Genomic DNA, 19,666 nt, shown 5'->3' on the forward strand with positions numbered 1-19,666 from the left:
GTGGAGGGGTACGTGTTGTGCTGATGTGTCATGTGTTGAGATGCCTCTCATATAAGCAGGCTTACGAATGTGAGGTCTATGAACCAACATAGCATAGTATTGTATTGTATTTATTGTATTGTACTGTATTGTATTGTATTGTATTGTCTTATTGTACTGTATTGTATTTGTTTCAGATGGAAGCTATTTCCATTAGAGGTTTGTGTCAAAATGATTAAATCTGGATAAGATTCGATAAAAAATAAATCGTTTTAATGTCGACTGTCGCTTAGATCTGTGTGCCTGTTCCTAGTTGTCCACAGTGAAAGAGTGATAGTGAAGTGAAGACATGATTAAGTCTAGCAGAAAAATAAAATTGTATTTTGTTGTCACACTTTTAGTTAAATCAAGTAATCATCATATCAGATATATGAAAATATAGAATTATGCTATTTATATGGTGTGTTTGTAAACCATGCTATTTATATGGTGCATTTGCAAAATATGCTATTTATATAGTGTATTTGTAAAATATGCTATGTATATGGTGTAGTTGTAAAATATGCTATTATATAGTGTATTTGTAAAATATGCTATTTATATAGTGTATTTGTAAAATATGCTATTTATATAGTGCATTTGCAAAATATGCTATTTATATAGTGTATTTGTAAAATATGCTATTTATATAGTGTATTTGTAAAATATGCTATTTATATAGTGCATTTGTAAAATATGCTATTTATATGGTGTATTTGTAAAATATGCTATTTATATAGTGTATTTGTAAAATATGCTATTTATATAGTGCATTTGTAAAATATGCTATTTATATGGTGTATTTGTAAAATATGCTATTTATATAGTGTATTTGTAAAATATGCTATTTATATAGTGCATTTGCAAAATATGCTATTTATATGGTGTATTTGTAAAATATGCTATTTATATAGTGTATTTGTAAAATATGCTATTTATATAGTGCATTTGCAAAATATGCTATGTATATGGTGTATTTGTAAAATATGCTATTTATATAGTGCATTTGCAAAATACGCTATTTATATAGTGTATTTGTAAAATATGCTATGTATATGGTGTAGTTGTAAATATGCTATTTATATAGTGTATTTGTAAAATATGCTATTTATATGGTGTAGTTGTAAAATATGCTATTTATATGGTGTATTTGTAAAATATGCTATAGTATTTATATAGAATATATGTACAATATGTTATTTATATAGAATACATGTACAATATGTTATGTATTTAGAATACATGTACAATATGTTATTTATATATAACACATGTAGTCATGTACAATATGTTATTTATATAGAATACATGTACAATATGTTATTTATATAGAATACATATACAAACTGTTATTTATATATAATACATGTACAATATGTTATTTATATAGTGTACTTGCAAAATATCTGATTATTTTTATATTACTCTTAGGACTGAGAATCTGTCCATTATTTGCACTGATGCTAATAAACACATCGCCATGGCTATTTTACAACTGACCAAAGAAGCGTATCCATGGTTACGAGGCAGCTGCACTCTTACTGAAAGCGGTTCGTGTGTTTATGTGAATTGAACTAATGTTTGAAATTTCCCAATATCAGTGCCTACAAGTCTAAGAGTAAACACGTCATGATAATTGCTAAATCGATAAGAAGCAGTGCTGAGCTGAGAGAACAGACTATTCCCCCATAAGATTTCAGTATACTATCGGAACTATCGGAATTAAGGAGATGACACCGTGCGTCTGCAAAAGAGGAAGAGCCATTAAGGACATGTTTGTTTCGTACCTGAGAACAAACCGTCAATTTATATTTTATATTTTTACCGTTTTATGAACTCAGACTCCCCAATAGGCGGTATGGTTATGTCACTTTTTGATATCGCTGAATAAAAAGAAAAAAAAATACTAAATGTATACTTCGATCAGTATATAACATCATAATTTTCAAAAGGTCTACAATAATCAAGATTGAGTTAATTTGTAAACAAATTAGTTAGAATGCTTCAAATGGTCAGACATTCACATTAGGGTCGTTTGGTATAATATTTAGAGCAAGCGATTTTGGAAATTAGTGCCCTGTGGTATTAACATACTGATAACACGTGAACATAAGACTGTTTTGTTTGGTAAACTGCAAGGAAAGAAATGTGTGTGTGTGTGTGTGTGTGTGTGTGTGTGTGGATAAGATTGTCTACATTCAAACCTATAATACCGTCTGGATTCCAAGTACATTTTCTTTTGGTCTGCAAATGCTTTGATAGGACTGGGCTATGTAAAATAAATGTATCATACAGCCACAAAAATCAATATTATTTTTAAAATAAAGGCAATGACACGAAATAATTAGATGGAGATAAAATCATATATCTCTCTCTATAAATGCAAAAATAGCTTCATTATTTTACGTCATGAAGATTGAACATTCTACATCAGTTTTTATTGTTATTTATTTTTTATTTCCAGACATCTACATTAATTTTTCATTGTAACAAACTAGCACAATTCACCGGACTTGTGTGTTAGTTTCAAATATACCATAACAATTAATAGCGTGTCAAAGTATATTATACAGAGTCCTCTAAATATTTCATTTTAACATTACAGTCTCCCACGTGATGATTCCTCATAACACTGCAAAAAATGAGCAAAATCAAAAATATACAAAGAACAAATATAATATAGGTTGCTAAGAAATAAATATACGAGCTTGCTAAATGAATAACTTGCATGATTATATCTATAGTCCTTGACATAGTTTATATCTGTATAGGTCAATATATATGCATAATATATCTTATACAACTGGATATGCATATTAGATAGTTAATTAAGACTGTATGATACTCATGTTCCTTGCCAGCCCTATCAATCTTTATCGTCGGAGGATAGCTGTAATAAGTGTGCACAGGTTTTGACAGAAATAGGTCTGTTGCGATTGACTTCGTACATAAACATGTGGCATACATGGCCACGTGGGCAGTCAGTTATTTATAACACTCTCTGACCTGACACGAACCTTAACGCCTCATTGGTAATTTGAAATTTCTCCCACGTTTTGAGCTATGTTTGCTGGCTTTATAGTGACGCTTTGAAACACAGAGGAAGCAGCCTTGATGTCATCCCATATACTTTTTTCTCTCTCTCTCTCGCTTATTGGGTCTCGGTACTGAAAAATTAATGGTTTTCGTCCTGAGCTTGAATTAAATTCAGGTCCCAGCTTTCGGCGCATGAATAATGATATTCGTCACCTATGTTTTTCATTCTCAACGGACACGTTTTTCATCGATTTTTCTAATGGATTGCTAAATTATTAATTGTGTTCTATTTACATGCACACTTGGAACATATTACCTGTCACAGAAAGACATAATGAACACGCGGCGCTTTTGATAGCCATAGCGAGGCTATAACCTCTTGTTCATGACCATAACGACGCAATAAGCGTGCCTTACGCAATTCTAAGCTTGCGCAGTCGTCAACCAATAGGATAACAGTGATATGTTCTGGCCACAGCAATTGAACAAAAATGGACTTCCCCCCTTCACCTAAGGTGTTGTGTGATTGGCTGACTAGTTTCAGGATTACGTGATCGGATAGGTTATTTGCATAACCGATAGTGTTTGTTACCGAGATCAACTAAGGTCAAGTTTTTCAACGGAGTTGCCCAGTATGCATTGAGCAATAAGCGGTAGTCTGGCTGTGTTGTTATACAAGGCCTAAGGACAAGGCCAAACATGGAATACACAATATGTATTAACTAATGAAAGGTAAGTATTTTATATAGCTGTAGTTGAAGATCAGTAACTGACAAAGGTTGACATTATTTTGCACTAAGTCAGATAGTATCGATCGCAGTTCATAGCAGACCTTGTTTAAGTTATCATGTGCGAGGGGGTGTGTGTATCGATTACAAAGTCAGCCGTGAGTGTGGGAATACATAACACGTTTCAAACATGGTAGGCAAAACTTGTAGAGTTAATACTTTTAATGTGACAGATGGAATGCATGATCAGTTGATCATGTACTTATTCTCCCATTAAAAATACGTTGTTTACATGGATCGGTTAATGTTGTTTATATTGCACTTGTTTAATTTATCGAGTTGCAACTGGACAACAAGAACTATTTCTCTGAGTTTATGCACTGGAAAAAGGTAATTTCGTTCCCTTTCAAACATTATGACCATTGGCGTGGTTTGATTGTGCTTTACAAAGGAGTTGAAATGGGTGAGTGAAGATGATTAATTTTGCTAAGAATGTGTTTTGGCCTGCACAGCTGTTTTCCACTAGTAAGGCAGCCTGGGAGCAGATAGTGCCAGTCGGTTCAGAGATCAATGAGTAGAGAAGTACTATTACACAGGCTTACTCACTCATAACAGGGTGTGCCGTACTGTAAAACTTCTGTAGTCTGAAGCTAATTCATATGCCAGCCTCCATTGGAAGTCTCCTTTCTTGAACTTTCCTTTTTCGTCAATTTGATATTATATCTTTAAAATTTTTTAAATTATTAAAGAGAAAGAAGATAAACTGCTCGAATTTCTGTAAATGATTTTAAAAATGTTAACTTAGTTGTAATATCACTAAATATATTATACCCACTTTTTCCATATGATCGCACTTTTGATATTTTTTTACAGATATTTAATGCGATCGATCATTTGGATCGTGTTTAACAGACTTTAATGCTAACATCGATTAAATAAATTAGGGTGTAGGGTGTTATATTGTTAGGAGCAATTTTGTTCATTTGTGCTTTGAGACAGAATCATGCTCATTTTCTCAAAAACAATTCAAGGAGTAAAATATAAAATAACCTTGAAAAACAATTGATATTACTTAATTTCTGGCACTCGGAATTATTTCAAGTTATAAAAGAAAACATGACAGAAAATGTTACACCCCAGAACAGTCACCCCTGTTTTTACATGCAAATCTACGTGTTTTCCTTGTGCATGTCTATGTCATATCAAATTTACATGTTTTTCTTTTGTATATATGTCATATGCAAATGTATGCGTGTATTTTCTTTTTCGCATCTATACATCATATGCAAATTTACGTATATGTGTTTTTGTTTGTATTTCATTTTCGTATGCTTTGCGACCCTTCGATCAGGTATCGGGTCACTGAAATGTAGATGTAAAATCTCATAATACATTTGATCGGTACTTCAGCTACTAAAAAATAACCGTCGACCCAGTCCAACTTAATCGATGTGTCTAAGACTTAAATATCATTATCAGATAGAGGTAATATTATTACATTATTCTAATCCCATCCACGGAGCTTAAGACTGTCTAATAAAAGTAATTACTTTCGGATATTCTCATTTTTTTGTCATTTGTATCTAAGGCCCAAGTGAATCGTTTATAAAAGAACTACAAAGACATCATGATGAAATTGATAAAACAAATCGATTTCTCGTCTTGTTGTTTCTATCTTGCTTCCTGTTTATATATATTCATTTTCGATGCATATCAAATGTAAGAAGAATAATTAAATGCATACATTTTCTTTGGACGAGGAAAAGAATGTAAAACAAAATGGATAAAATGCTTAAATAGAAAAAAAAAACAGAAATGGATTACCACAACAACTAACAAAGATATTAAAGAGAAAACTATATTCTTGGCAATAATGGTGTAGCTAAGAAAACAGTTGGAGAAAGTTATTATAATTGTCTTAGACTCACAGAGAACTTGACAGGAAATAAAACGCAGAGATAAAAGGGTCACATTTAAAAGAGGCAGTAATACTAGCCCAATTTGTATACTCGTATAACATTAAACTCAAACCGAACGTGGACGATATATTCCATGGAATAACCCCCTCCCCTAATAAAGGTTAATTCTCATTTATTCACAGAATAGTTTGTATGGTCACATACGTGGTCTTTACATATATGGATAATTTTCATGCAGAAACGAAAAACAAAGTTTAAAAGAAGGGAATTATATAAATAAATATAATCAGAAACCATGCAGTATATAAGTACTTTTTGAAAGTTGATTTACCATATTTTATTTATTTTATCATTAAGGTTTTGTATACACACTCGTTAATGTTTATGTCTCTTAGTTGTTTCTACATGTGTATATTGTTATTAAAATTTTGGGAAATGAGTACATGTATCAGATAGTACTGCAATTTGTCATTGAAATGAATATCCCACTGTGCTGTAAATTCCCAGTGAAATGAGTATCCCAATGTACTGTAAATGCCCAATGAAATGAGTATCCCACTGTACTGTAAATGCCCAGTGAAATGAGTATCCCACTGTACTGTAAATGCCCAGTGAAATGAGTATCCCACTGTACTGTAAATGCCCAGTGAAATGAGTATCCCACTGTACTGTAAATGCCCAGTGAAATGAATATCCCACTGTGCTGTAAATGCCCAGTGAACTGAGTGTCCCACTGTACTGTAAATTCCCAGTGAACTGAGTGTCCCACTGTACTGTAAATTCCTGCTGGATATCAGACAGCACTGTAAATTCCCATTGTTATTAATATACTACTGTACTGTCAATTCCTATGGACAGCACTGGAAATTTCCATTGAAATTAGTATGAGATATAACTGTGAATTTCCACTGAATGAGTATCAGTACTGTAAATTCCTACTGAAATTAGTATTAGATAGTACTGTAAATTCCCACAGAAATTAGTATCAAACAGTACTGTAAATTCCCACTGAAATTAGTATCAAACAGTACTGTAAATTCCCACTGAAATTAGTATCAGTACTGTAAATTCCCACTGAAATTAGTATCAAACAGTACTGTAAATTCATATGGACAGCACTGTAAATTTCCATTGAAATTAGTATCAGATAGAACTGTAAATTTCCACTGAAATGAGTATCAGTACTGTAAATTCCCACTGAAATTGGTATCATATAGTACTGTAAATTCCCGCTGAAATTAGTATCAGTACTGTAAATTCCCACTGAACTTATTATCAAACAGTACTGTAAATTCCCACTGAAATTAGTAACAAACAGTACTATAAATTCCTACTGAAATTGGTATCAGTACTGTAAATTCCCACTGAAATTAGTATCAGTACTGTAAATTCCCACTGAAATGAGTATCAGTACTGTAAATTCCCACTGAAATTAGTATCAGATAGTAATGTAAATTCCCACTGAAATTACTATCAGACAGTACTGTAAATTCCCATTAAAGATTTTTAAAGATAAAGAATTGAAACTTTACAGTAGTGATCAGCAGACAATACATTCAGAATGTTATAGTATAACAACTATCTGTAATATTTCTAGTTATTCTCCATGCTGAAATTTACACATCTATCTGAACTCTATAAAAAGGACCATTAACTATTTTCATTAATAACCATGCTATCTGTATCTAACACTGAGATGAAAATAGAATTGCGAGAGAAGCATCGCAGTTTGTAAAAATGTGGCTTGTTTTTACAAAACTAACCAAATTCATGTGTAAGACACCACCAAGTCCACGATCATAATGAGGTGTTGTCTTTATTGATCCATGATGGCTTGTCACTTTTCCGTATGATGCGTGAAGCTGATGCATAGAAGTTATTGGGAAATCATAAAATGAAATCTGACTGAATCTCGTTCATTTGAAAACTGACAATGGGCCAAAAGCATTATCACAGAATGGGCCAATTTAAACCAGTTGTTTAATTATGAGAAATACAAGCATTGTTGTTCTGTCTGTCTGTCTGTCTGTCTGTCTCTCTCTCTCTCTCTCTCTCTCTCTCTCTCTCTCTATATATATATATATATATATATATATATATATATATATATATATATATATATATATTGACTCTGAGGTTGCTTTAAATTTGTGGCAAAAGCAAGACACTGAGATTTGCCACCTTAATTTACAGGTAATTCGTATAAACAAATAGATTTAGGCAAAAGCCCATACCGTCTACTCCACTATACGACTGAAACAAATAAGTAAAGCTCAGAAGTTCTCAGCCAGTGTCTTGTGATATTTGAGCGATTCAGATGTTAACGAGAGTTAATAACGATATCAAATCGTATATCAGCTGTTGTTCCATTAATCTCGTAGAATGCTTTTTTGGGGATAAGCCAAGTGCTCTGATGGTAGTAAAGGAAGTGGAAATACTTTGATAACATGTTTTCGCTCCTAGTTAATACAAAATATTTTAATATCGATTTTCACACAAGGACAGCCCCCTTGATGAAACAAATTTAAAACGTGAACTGACGTCATTTTAATATTCCTTTTCCATGGTCATGCTTTTAGCTCCAGTATAAACACTGCTGCTCTTTAAATCAGTTTCTTGAAGACGTGTGTATGATGAAAGACATTAAGTAACGGTACTAGACATGCCAACCGCATGCTGAGGTCACAGGTTGCTATGTATCAGATACCGTTTGGACCATACCTTTTGGTGGTTCTATAAGGGTGCCCAGTATGCAGAGGTTTGGTTAGTACGATATTGTAGTGACCAAATTATTTGGCCAGTCTTTAGAGTGGACCGGTTTACAAAAGGCCGGTTTAGGGAAGTTTCACTTCATATTTACGAGACTGTAACTTATAAAAATCGACATTGATATAAATGTAGATTTACAATCTATATAATTCGTACTAATTAATAGGTCAGTTGCCAGGTTGAAAAATATATTGATGAAAACAATTCTAGTTTTATCAATAAAGCGGTAGTTTCTATATTTTCATTGTAATTAAAATGTCACAGACAACATGTAATTACAATGTCACAGACAACATGTAATTAAAATGTCACAGACAACATGTAATTACAATGTCACAGACAACATGTAATTAAAATGTCACAGACAACATGTAATTACAATGTCACAGACAACATGTAATTAGTGTCACAGACAACATGTAATTAAAATGTCACAGACAACATGTAATTACAACGTCACAGACAACATGTAATTAAAATGTCACAGACAACATGTAATTACAATGTCACCGACAACATGTAATTAAAATGTCACAGACAACATGTAATTAAAATGTCACAGACAACATGTAATTACAATGTCACAGACAACATGTAATTACAATGTCACAGACAACATGTAATTAAAATGTCACAGACATCATGTAATTACAATGTCACGGGCAACATGGAATTACAATGTCACAGACAACATTCAGATCAGACAAACATTTCATGTTCCAACGAAAGTAACATAAAAAATTAGCTGAAGGATATATTCATGTATATTCAATTGTTTTAATTTTAACAATTTGTAAATGATGAAATCCAAATGTGCCACCTGAAGTTTTGAAATCAAGAAAAATAATGAATTGGCATCACTTCTATGACGTCATTATTTAAAAAAATGAAAAATCACCAAGATTCACAGTTGTGTACTTCATCAGAGTTTAAACGGAAAGCCAAATTTCCATTTCCAAATAAGTACCTATCACAACCAATGTTGGCTGTTCAGAATTATGAAGGTTTATCGACAATTTATTCCGACTTATGACAGTTTGTTGACGAGCATGCGGTAAATTTATCACAAGGAAATCACGCACATTAGAAAAGTATTTTCTAAATGATTAGCAATTAAAAGGCATATAGACAGTTCTTTCTGTTTGTTTTAAAAAATTATAATTGAGTTCAAAATCTTTTAAAGTGAGCCGAGGTAGCTCATTTGGTATAGCGTCAGGCTCGTAATCCATAGCCGTTTGTTTGATGCCCCCTCACCCCCCCCCCCACCCGGGCTGGTTCGGGTCGAAGGCAAACTATGTGTCCGTGGGAATGGCACTTAGGTCTCAATTACGCTGCATGATATTGCTAATAATATATAAAACAACGGGGTTAAAACCAATCAAAATAAAACAAAGTCTTAGGAAAATGCTTTTTTCTATGTTGTCAGTTTTTCATGCAGGTAAAGTTCAGAAAGTATTCTCTAGAGTCCTGCATAAAGGCGAACGTGTGGCATCCACCAAACAGTATCGATCGCATTCGGCGTCATTTGCCGCATTATTTAGCAACATAGATGGAAATACACAATCAAGTCCAAGTCATAAATTTTGTATTTTGACTCTTTAGTTTTGCGTGTTCTGTATTTTAAATGTTTCGATCTGTAAAACCTTTCTTATCATAAATGACTTTTGATACAAAAAGTTCTAATGCATATTAGAATACAGTATTGGAAAGTATTTTTTCAATACTTAAACATAATTTTCATCCAAATTAAATTAGTTCTAATATTATTTGATTGTGCATAAGATACGCGTAAAGGAAATATTTCCTATTTTTCTTGGTAAATCTTTTTAATTGAGCAGCATTCAGTACAGGAGAAACGTGTTTCAAACTGTTGGAAAATATTACACGCCGCAAGAAACTACTGATCCTTTTGTTTTGGAATTTGACAGTTTAGTTTGATATGTGTTTGTATGTTAATATTTAGTGTGATATGTGTTTGTACATAAACATTTAGGGTTATATTTGTTTGTATGTAACTATTTTATGTGATATATGTTTGTATGTAAACATTTAGTGTGAAATGAGTTTGGTTGTAAATATTTAGTGTGATGAGCTTGTATGTAAATATTTTGTGGGATATGTATTTTTATATAAATAATTAGTGTTATATATGTTTGTATGTAAATATTTAGCTAGATATGTGTTTGTATGTAAATAATTGGCTTGATATGTGTTTGTATGTAAAGATTTAGTGTTATTTGAGTTTGTATGTAAATATTTGGTGTGATATATGCTTGTATGTAAATATTTAGTGTTATATGAGTTTGCATGTAAATATTTGGTGTGATATATGCTTGTATGTAAATATTTAGTGTTATATGAGTTTGCATGTAAATATTTGGTGTGATATATGCTTGTATGTAAATATTTAGTGTTATATGAGTTTGCATGTAAATATTTGGTGTGATATATGCTTGTATGTAACTATTTAGTGTTATATGAGTTTGTAAATATTTAGTGTGATATATGCTTGTTTGTAAATATTTAGTGTTATATGAGTTTGCATGTAAATATTTGGTGTGATATATGCTTGTCTGTAAATATTTAGTGTTATATGAGTTTGTATGTAAATATTTGGTGTGATATATGCTTGTTTGTAAATATTTAGTGTTATATGAGTTTGTATGTAAATATTTGGTGTGATATATGCTTGTATGTAACTATTTAGTGTTATATGAGTTTGTAAATATTTAGTGTGATATATGCTTGTTTGTAAATATTTAGTGTTATATGAGTTTGCATGTAAATATTTGGTGTGATATATGCTTGTCTGTAAATATTTAGTGTTATATGAGTTTGTATGTAAATATTTGGTGTGATATATGCTTGTATGTAAATATTTAGTGTTATATGAGTTTGTATGTAAATATTTGGTGTGATATATGCTTGTATGTACATATTTATTGTTATATGAGTTTGTATGTAAATATTTAGTGTAATGCTGTTAAAGCATTTTCAAGCTTGTTGTGAGATCTCTTTTAGAAAATTGGACAATACTGTACGCGAAAAATGTACACATCTTTTTTTCCAAATTTAGATAAAGAGATAATGTTTCGGCTTAATACATTGGACTTTAAACGCCTGGTGATAGTATACGACTGTAACCTATTCGACAAGTACAGTGTAATGCAATAGTACAGCAAGGATTTGATAGGTTGTCAGGTTGTATTGAGGATTCGATTGGTTGTTCAGTTGTCTTGAGATTTCGAGTGGTTTCCCGTTGTCCATTACTTACATGTTGTATTTTTGCTTCACTTGAATTTTATTAGAGGATAAACGTTTCATTATATTTTCAGTTTATTTCAATCCCCTGAACTTGTATCCTGTTGTCCGCTTATGTGAGTCCCATGCAGTGTGTCACGTTGTTCACTTATGCGAGTCCCTGGAAGAAAATATATATTACTTCCGTGGCGATGTGTTGCGCCTTCTCAAGAATGACAGGAATGTGTTGCGCCTTCTCATAAATAAAAGTGCATAGTTCATCATGCTAGAGGAATAGTAAATACGATTTTTCCTTATTCGTTGATAAAATGTTTGTCAACCAGATCTACAGAGTAAATTATTTTAAAGAGGTTGTGTGTGTGTGTGTGTGTGTGTGTGTTGGAAAGGGGCTTACTCTGCAATCAACTTCACCCTTAAAGTATGACATCAAATTTTCATTTCAACCTTTATCTTACACAAAAGACGGAAACTATCTGAACAAGTTCTCTTCGATCAGTTCTCGCATAACAGGGATAATTTCGATCTTTTTTTCCCCACAAATATTCAGATCTCATTATCACGTATCGTCTTGTAATGTTCTCATGCAAATAAATTTAAATTGTCTTTTTTTTTCTTCTTCTCCCCCAACAGATACTCAAGCCTAAATATCACAAGCAAGAGGCTTTCTCTGGAACACTCTTCTGCAAATGAGGACCTAAAATGGCTGACGATGAAGTTCATAATGGAGTAGAGAGGGAAAAAACCACACCAATTCACCGCAACCTAAATGGCTACAAATTAGAGAGCTCCTTCGAGCAGCAACATTTACATCTTGATAAAAGTAGTGAACACAATGATTCAAAGGAGGAATTTGTCGAGTCTCCATTGGATTTTTCCATTAAAAAGAAGGGGTATGATGGTGTTTCGGGCTCTGAATCCATTTCTTCCCCGGCATCAACAAGCGATACCGGGTATCTCTTAGAGGATAGAAGGACAGATTTCGACGAAAATATATGCTACGTCAACGGTGGGAGAGAACCTGGAGAAAAGGTCAGCCAGATTGGGCAACCAAATATTTTAAATTCCGACGTGTACCCGCCATCTTCATATGCAAACATGTCAGCCGCAATGCTATCCGGTTTGCGTATGGGGATGATCCCGGACGTTAACATGTTAGCCAACTTTCCAGCAATGGCAGCGCTGATGGATCCCAGACGTGCACAAGGGGGCAAGACAACCCGTCCATTTAAGGCTTACCCGAAAGAACCGCTTTCTTTACCAGTAGGGAACTTTGGTCTCCCGAATTATATGGCAGCTTTTCCGAATTTTGATGCAAATGTTCTTCAGGGTATGAACCTTACTTCAGATGAATTGTTCAATATTTACAAACAGCAGCTATCTGTCATACGTGAAAGAGAAAAACACATTGAGTCAATACGAGCATCACATCTTCGCACAAGCACGATGACATCTCCAAATCGCTCCCAACCATCTGGTCCCTCTCCATCATCCACGAGCGGGTCGACTGTGAGTACAACCAATCCTACTAATGTTAACAATGGAGTCCACGTGTCTGCCGCTTCCCCGTCCATGCCTACCAGTAACACGGGTGTCACTGCATCTGGACGTAAAAGACCGAGGTCACTTCCGGATGAGCAAAAGGATGAGTCGTACTGGGAAAGGAGAAGAAAGAACAACGATGCGGCTAAAAGATCTAGGGATGCAAGAAGGGCCAAGGAGGACGAAATAGCTATTCGTGCAGCTCTTCTTGAACAGGAAAATTTAAAATTACGGGTAGAGGTAGCCGCACTCAAAACAGAGACCGCAAAGTTGAGATGTATGCTGTATAACAGCTGATTCCTTGCTTTTCTTATTTAAATGTGTGAGTGGGAGTTAATGGATGTAAAAACTTTAAGTAGTGTACATGCGTTTGATACACTTGCCCAGACGGTCTGGATCAGTTAAACGTCAGGTATGCATCTTAATCACTTTTGTGCTATATGTTTATACAAGACTGGATTTGCATGACTGGAGATAATCAGTTTTGTTCCTTTATGATGCAGAATGACTGTTAGCACTGTGTTAAATGTAAATATTAACTAAGGACATACAGTCGTAGGACCATGTTTGACGCTCAGGGATATTCTTGTCATACAACTCGTGTACTCTTCATGACGGACGTGTGGTCTTGCTCAGATCATTTCGATATTGATGTATGCTGTACGAATATACCCTTTCTCCAAGTGCTCCACACTTATTGCACCCAGAACTCTCAGGAAAAATCCATTTTTTTCATGTACATGTATTTTACGAAATGTCTTGACTATGTTGAATCGACTTTTGCCCATTGATATTTTTTAATGTTTTCTACATTGTATTATTTATTCTTTCGCAATTTCAGCAGTGTGATGTTTCGTATTTCCCCACCCCCATTAACTGTCTAAAAATGAACGGCGGTGTGGAACTTTGATCCAAAAATATATCTTGTAATCTCTAATCTGCTGTTTCGTCAAGGGTCATATACCTTTTTATTTACATAAAAGGGAACTTGAATGGAGAGATGAAAATTTACTTGACCTGTATAACTTAGTGGTACAGGATTCATTGCAGCTGTTTCACCAGTACAGAGTAACCTAGCTTACTAATCAGAACATTACATTACATTGGCTAAAGAAATCAGCGGCAACAACAACAACAAGAACGACAAAACTAGTACTTATTATATCTTTTACGAATCACAGTTCACGACTTCTAATATATGTGATTACAACGATTTAGTATCTATTATGTCCAAATATGCCATCCTTTCCAAATGAGTTATGCATGAGCACTCCACCTCGATATTTTGAATTCCTAGGTAGACAATAAACAGTACTCTATTGTAGGAAAGGGCTGTTCCACTATGGTACAGTACTCTAGTGTAGTAAATGGGCTATTCCGCAATGGTATTTTATCTCTAGTATAGTCAGTTTGGGCTATTCCACTATGGTACAGCACTCAAGGGTAGTAAACTTTGGGCTATTCCACTGTGGTACAGTACTCTAGTGTAGTAAATTAACAAGGGAATCTATACCTGTCGTTATTCCATCAATTGTTTGCACACTATTTTGCTCAAAGGCATATCACAAAAATGTAGTGCATATTACAATTTTAGAAGATATAACCTCTGAGAATTGCCTCTTTTTGTCAATATCCATCAGTTTTGAGATGAAATCAGAAATCACTTAATACACATGTTTTCATTGCACCAAGCTTTATGTAACGTGGCAGTAATGAACGCTAAGTGCAAAAAAAAAATCATTCATCCGATTGGTTTTATATAGACCGTTTATAAATATCCAAAAATATTATTTTTCACCGGATTTATATTTCCCATATGCAGTTTTACTGAAATGAAGTTCGAATAATGATTGTTTCGTTCTTCACGTCTTTCGTAGAGAAAAAAGAAGAGCTTTATTCCAAATTATAACAATGTATTCTCAAAGTCCGTATCAGTAATGAGCTTTACTTAAACTTAGAAGAAAAAAAAATGTAATATCAAATTCCGTATCCAGTATTGGAATTTTATTTCAAAACTGCCTTTCCTGTGAGTGGGCGATGAAATTTATTCGTCTGCTTTCTTGCATTTTTCTATGAACGATGAAAAAAAAAATCGAAGTAAAATGGAAGGAACTAGCCAGTTCTACAAATTCTGTCAGCTATAATTGCATGAATGAAATGCAACAAAATATTTTTATATGTAAATTTTCACAACACGTTGTAATTATTTATGCGCATATCACTTCTAAGAAAGGAAGTGAAATGACTCAGTGGTTAGAGTGCCGGACTCGCGACCAAAAGGGTTCGAAACTTACGATCGGATCATCTTGGTTGGGCTTCTGTAGTCTCTCCATTGTCAAGGCATTTTACGTCAATTGCCTTGGCACTAAATAACCTATGCATGTTTCTGTGCAGTAAAACATCAAACTAAATTTTAAAGAATCCTCTCGGTTGACAGGTAATTAAGTGTTTAATTTGTCTATATTTATTGTATAATCCAAGTTAATTGGCCATTTGTTGTTGTTGCTGCTTCTGTTGCTGCTAAATTCGTTATGGTTCTAATAACAAAGAAAATAATTTTTAAAAAATAATGTTTTTATTCAAGGTATGAACCACAGTTGGCAATATCTCGACATCCTGGAGCTCTTCAATGGTATGGTTTCAATTCAAATCTTTTGCCATACATTGATTACATGAAGAGAAAGAGATAAATTAATTATAGACTACCATTTTGAAGTTTTTCCTCTATTAGCAAGATTCATAGATAAACTTGAAAAATATTTTTTTTCTATTTACCTCGACACTCGTTTTTATCATGTTATAACCAGGGAAGCAAAATTATGTATTTTTGATAATTACTTTACATGATTCCTTCTTTCTATATGATTTTCGCTTTTCATGACACGTCCATCTTTCTCATGCATTTATACGATGCTCCAACCGTGTACGTAAGATGACGCGATGTTAAAGATGAGATTCCTACCAATTATGTGAGAAGATGAATATTGCCACTTTGTATCAAAATAATGACTCATCAAAACATGCATCGATTTTTTTCTGACATTAATACGAATACATTCATTGTAGTGTACGTCTCTCAAGGACAGTTGATATTTCTTTTGTGCTATTTTTTGTAAAATACTATGTTATTTTTCTCTTAACACTACCTAACACATATTTAGCATTTAGTTTTGTATTGCTTATTTGACTTTGGTTTTTTGTCCAAGTCAGAGATTATAAACCATTTTCTGCGAGTGTGGCAATTTGCTTTCAATCTTTGATATGGCTTCGGAGAAGATTAACAACCTTTAAGCTAAACAACAAATGATATTTTTGGCGAAAACAAGTTCGATAATTATCTTATATCAGATGTATGGTAAAGATAATTGGAAATTATGACATGAAATATTGTTAATAGGAAGTCAAAGCTTACAAAAGAGTGAAAATGTTTCCGATTACAGGTTTTTCTGAAGATATATTCAAGTTTCAATGGTTTTTTTTCCCCTCACTAATCACCGTGATACGGATATTCAGAAACGTGTATGTACCTATTTATGTACATTAAAATTATTTTTTCCTAAAACCTCCATGGCAAAATCAGTTGTTAATAATTTACACAATCTCAGAAGCTCAAGAGTAAGGTTGTTCTATTTTTTGAAGTTTTCAGTTTTGAATAATCGAGATAGAGAGAACTAATAGATAGCAGATCGTTTCCTATTTTGATTTATTGAGCCTGGAATGGGAAATTATGTACTTCACCGACGAGTTCGAAAACAGTCGTTCAATCTCGTGTCACGCGCCAGAGCCTGCGTGGGCAGCAATTTTTGATATCTAAATATGATCAATAGTCGAAGAACATTTACTTTTAGATGGACTAGTAAACTCGAATAATATTTATTTGATTTTTTTTTTAAAAATGATTTACGGGTAATGTAAATGACCACAGTCTGAATTCTAGTACGGGTACTCTGTCATTTTTAGTTATTTTTTATGTTGTAGAAGACTAGGATTTGAAATTTTGCAAAATGTATTTGGATGTGTCTACCTCATATCTATTATTGTTGAATGTGTCTGTCTACCTCATATCTATTATTATTGAATGTGTGTCTGCCTCATATCTGTCATTATTGAAAATGTCTGTCTGCCTCAGGACTTGTTCACTTTTTAAGATTGAGATTTATTTGTAATCTTCAAATAAAACATGAAGTTTCCATGTTTTGTCTCTGTCTTAGTGCACAAATAACGCCACTTTGTAAAACATGTCTCACCTTTTCGTACTACTTTTTGTTTAATTCTCTTCTTTCTGTCCTTCTCGTAAAACGAAATAATATGCCGATTTGCCTACCAACTACACTATTTTTTAACGTTGGCAAACCTGATCATGTGATTATCAAAAATAACCAAGGAATCGTGTATTTGGAAATATTCAAGGAGAATCCTTTAATTCAAATAAAAGAAGAAAATATCTGAAGAAGCAATTCCCAATCCTAAACGGAATAAATGTATGGGTCTGCTAATAGTATGAAATATCTAGTGTTAATCCTGCAATACAATGAAAAGTTGAAACCCTTTAAGTGCATACTTGTATCCTGTTTCTGTAAAGCCAGCCTCTGCACGGGATTACTTTTGAATGGCACTATGCAGATATGCGTATATGACTTAATGTCGACTGATAATGGCGACTCGCTGTATTGTTTCCATCACCGTCACTAATCTAGAATACATTTTATTGGACACAAAACTTAACCTAGGGTACATTTTCTTTTATTTGATGCGATTTAATACAGCTAAAAAATTATAATAACATTCTGCAAATCGCCATTTTCTACTTTTTGGAAGTCTTAGTTTAGGTCTTATTGTTTACTTGACAAGCATGTTAACGTTACAATTGCAAATTAGTGGGGCATCAATTTGCGCATGCCAGTTAGATTTCTCTTTATCAAGTTCCTTTGTTAATTTTTTAATTATTTATTTTTGGTTTGATCGTAAGAAGCCTTGTTCAAAGTATTGGAGGGGATTATAATAATTGTTTTAATTGCCTCCCTTGAAAGCTATTTAATCATTCTCAGTGCATTGTAATTGCTTGCAAAGCCTCTCCAACAGTCGCAACCAATTACGTGTTAGACTGAGAATTTGCCGTATGTGCTCCAGAGTGCAATACCGGTCTTTTTTATGCCCATAAAATGGTTATTAATGGTGTGTGACCTATGACCTAGGAATCCACTGACATGCGTTTCGGCCAAAACTTGACCTGTATTTGAACTCGCTAACTCTTGTGGAATCAGTTTTGATTGCAGATCTTAACTGCACTCGTGGACCGGCATAATTTATAAAAATAGGTGTTTTTGTTTTTACCCAATGGCTAACTTGCCCTCGTCCTGAGGGCTAATGACCTCCGGCTTTGAACAATTTTATGAGCACATGGAGAAACCTTTCCAATAGATTGCCCATACCGATTATCTGTGGTAGTCGATACAAGGCTTTTGGTGACGAGTTTACGATGCACTTTCTTCTCTCAAATTTCAATAGAAGCCCTTGTATCAGTTACATTCTGGCAAACGTCAAATTAGTTTTCCAAACGCACCAATAGTTAGAATTGTGTTCATGGATATATAGAATACGAGTAGAATAAAATTTGATTTTGATATACGACGAGGAATTTTGTTACTTCAACGCAAAATTATATGATATGTTGTTGTTTCGGTTAATGTGGACTATATGACTGCCTTTATAAATGTGCAACATCTCTCTCTCTCTCTCTCATGACTGGACTATACTGCAAAAGTGTCATTTTTACTCTTGCTTCTCTAGGGCATTTTCCTTGAGCCACCGCCACCACCACTACATCTACACCACTACTACCATCGCCACCACTATGTCTACAACTATTTTTACGTCCAATTTAGATCTCATTTTGGCCTTCACGTCTATGTTTATACATAATGCATCGATTCATAGATGTTTTACTTTAATAAATGGTTGAAAAATCCACGAGGATTCAAAGTCTGCACTCATAAAAGCAATACCAAATACGATTGTGTTTTCATAAATCTTGGACCCTGCAATATCTCGTGTATTACATGTACTCGTGTATTATATGTACTCGTGTATTACATGTATTCGTGTATTATATGTACTCGTTTAAACACTGTTTGATAGGATATTTCAAAAGTCAACTTTCAAATACGTTTGGTTAACTATATCACTAGATCATTTAAAAGTGATTCTCTTTTCAAGGAAACTATCACATCGATTTCCACTACGACTTCAGATTTTGCCACTATTTAAACCAGCCAAATTACCATTATAGGTGACATATACCACCACCGACGTCACCATTATCAGTTGTTTTTTTTTATACTAGCACCACTATTTCTCCTGTTGCTGATGCTTTTACCGTTTCCGCGCAACTGTTGT

General features: G+C 33.5%; 1 protein-coding gene across 1 annotated transcript; it reads left to right on the top strand.

The window, feature by feature from the left end:
• Positions 1-3,625: 3,625 nt before the first annotated feature.
• Positions 3,626-17,463, top strand: LOC149805315 (uncharacterized). The gene is made up of 2 exons (XM_089949226.1): positions 3,626-3,786; positions 12,362-17,463. The coding sequence occupies exon 2, from the start codon at positions 12,431-12,433 to the stop codon at positions 13,565-13,567; it is 1,137 nt and encodes a 378-aa protein (XP_089805352.1). The 5' UTR covers positions 3,626-3,786; positions 12,362-12,430; the 3' UTR covers positions 13,568-17,463.
• The last annotated feature ends 2,203 nt before the right edge of the window (positions 17,464-19,666 follow it).

Source organism: Sinohyriopsis cumingii, chromosome 2, assembly GCF_028554795.1.
Source record: "Sinohyriopsis cumingii isolate HCF-2022 chromosome 2, ASM2855479v2, whole genome shotgun sequence".
Lineage (NCBI taxonomy): Eukaryota > Metazoa > Mollusca > Bivalvia > Unionida > Unionidae > Sinohyriopsis > Sinohyriopsis cumingii.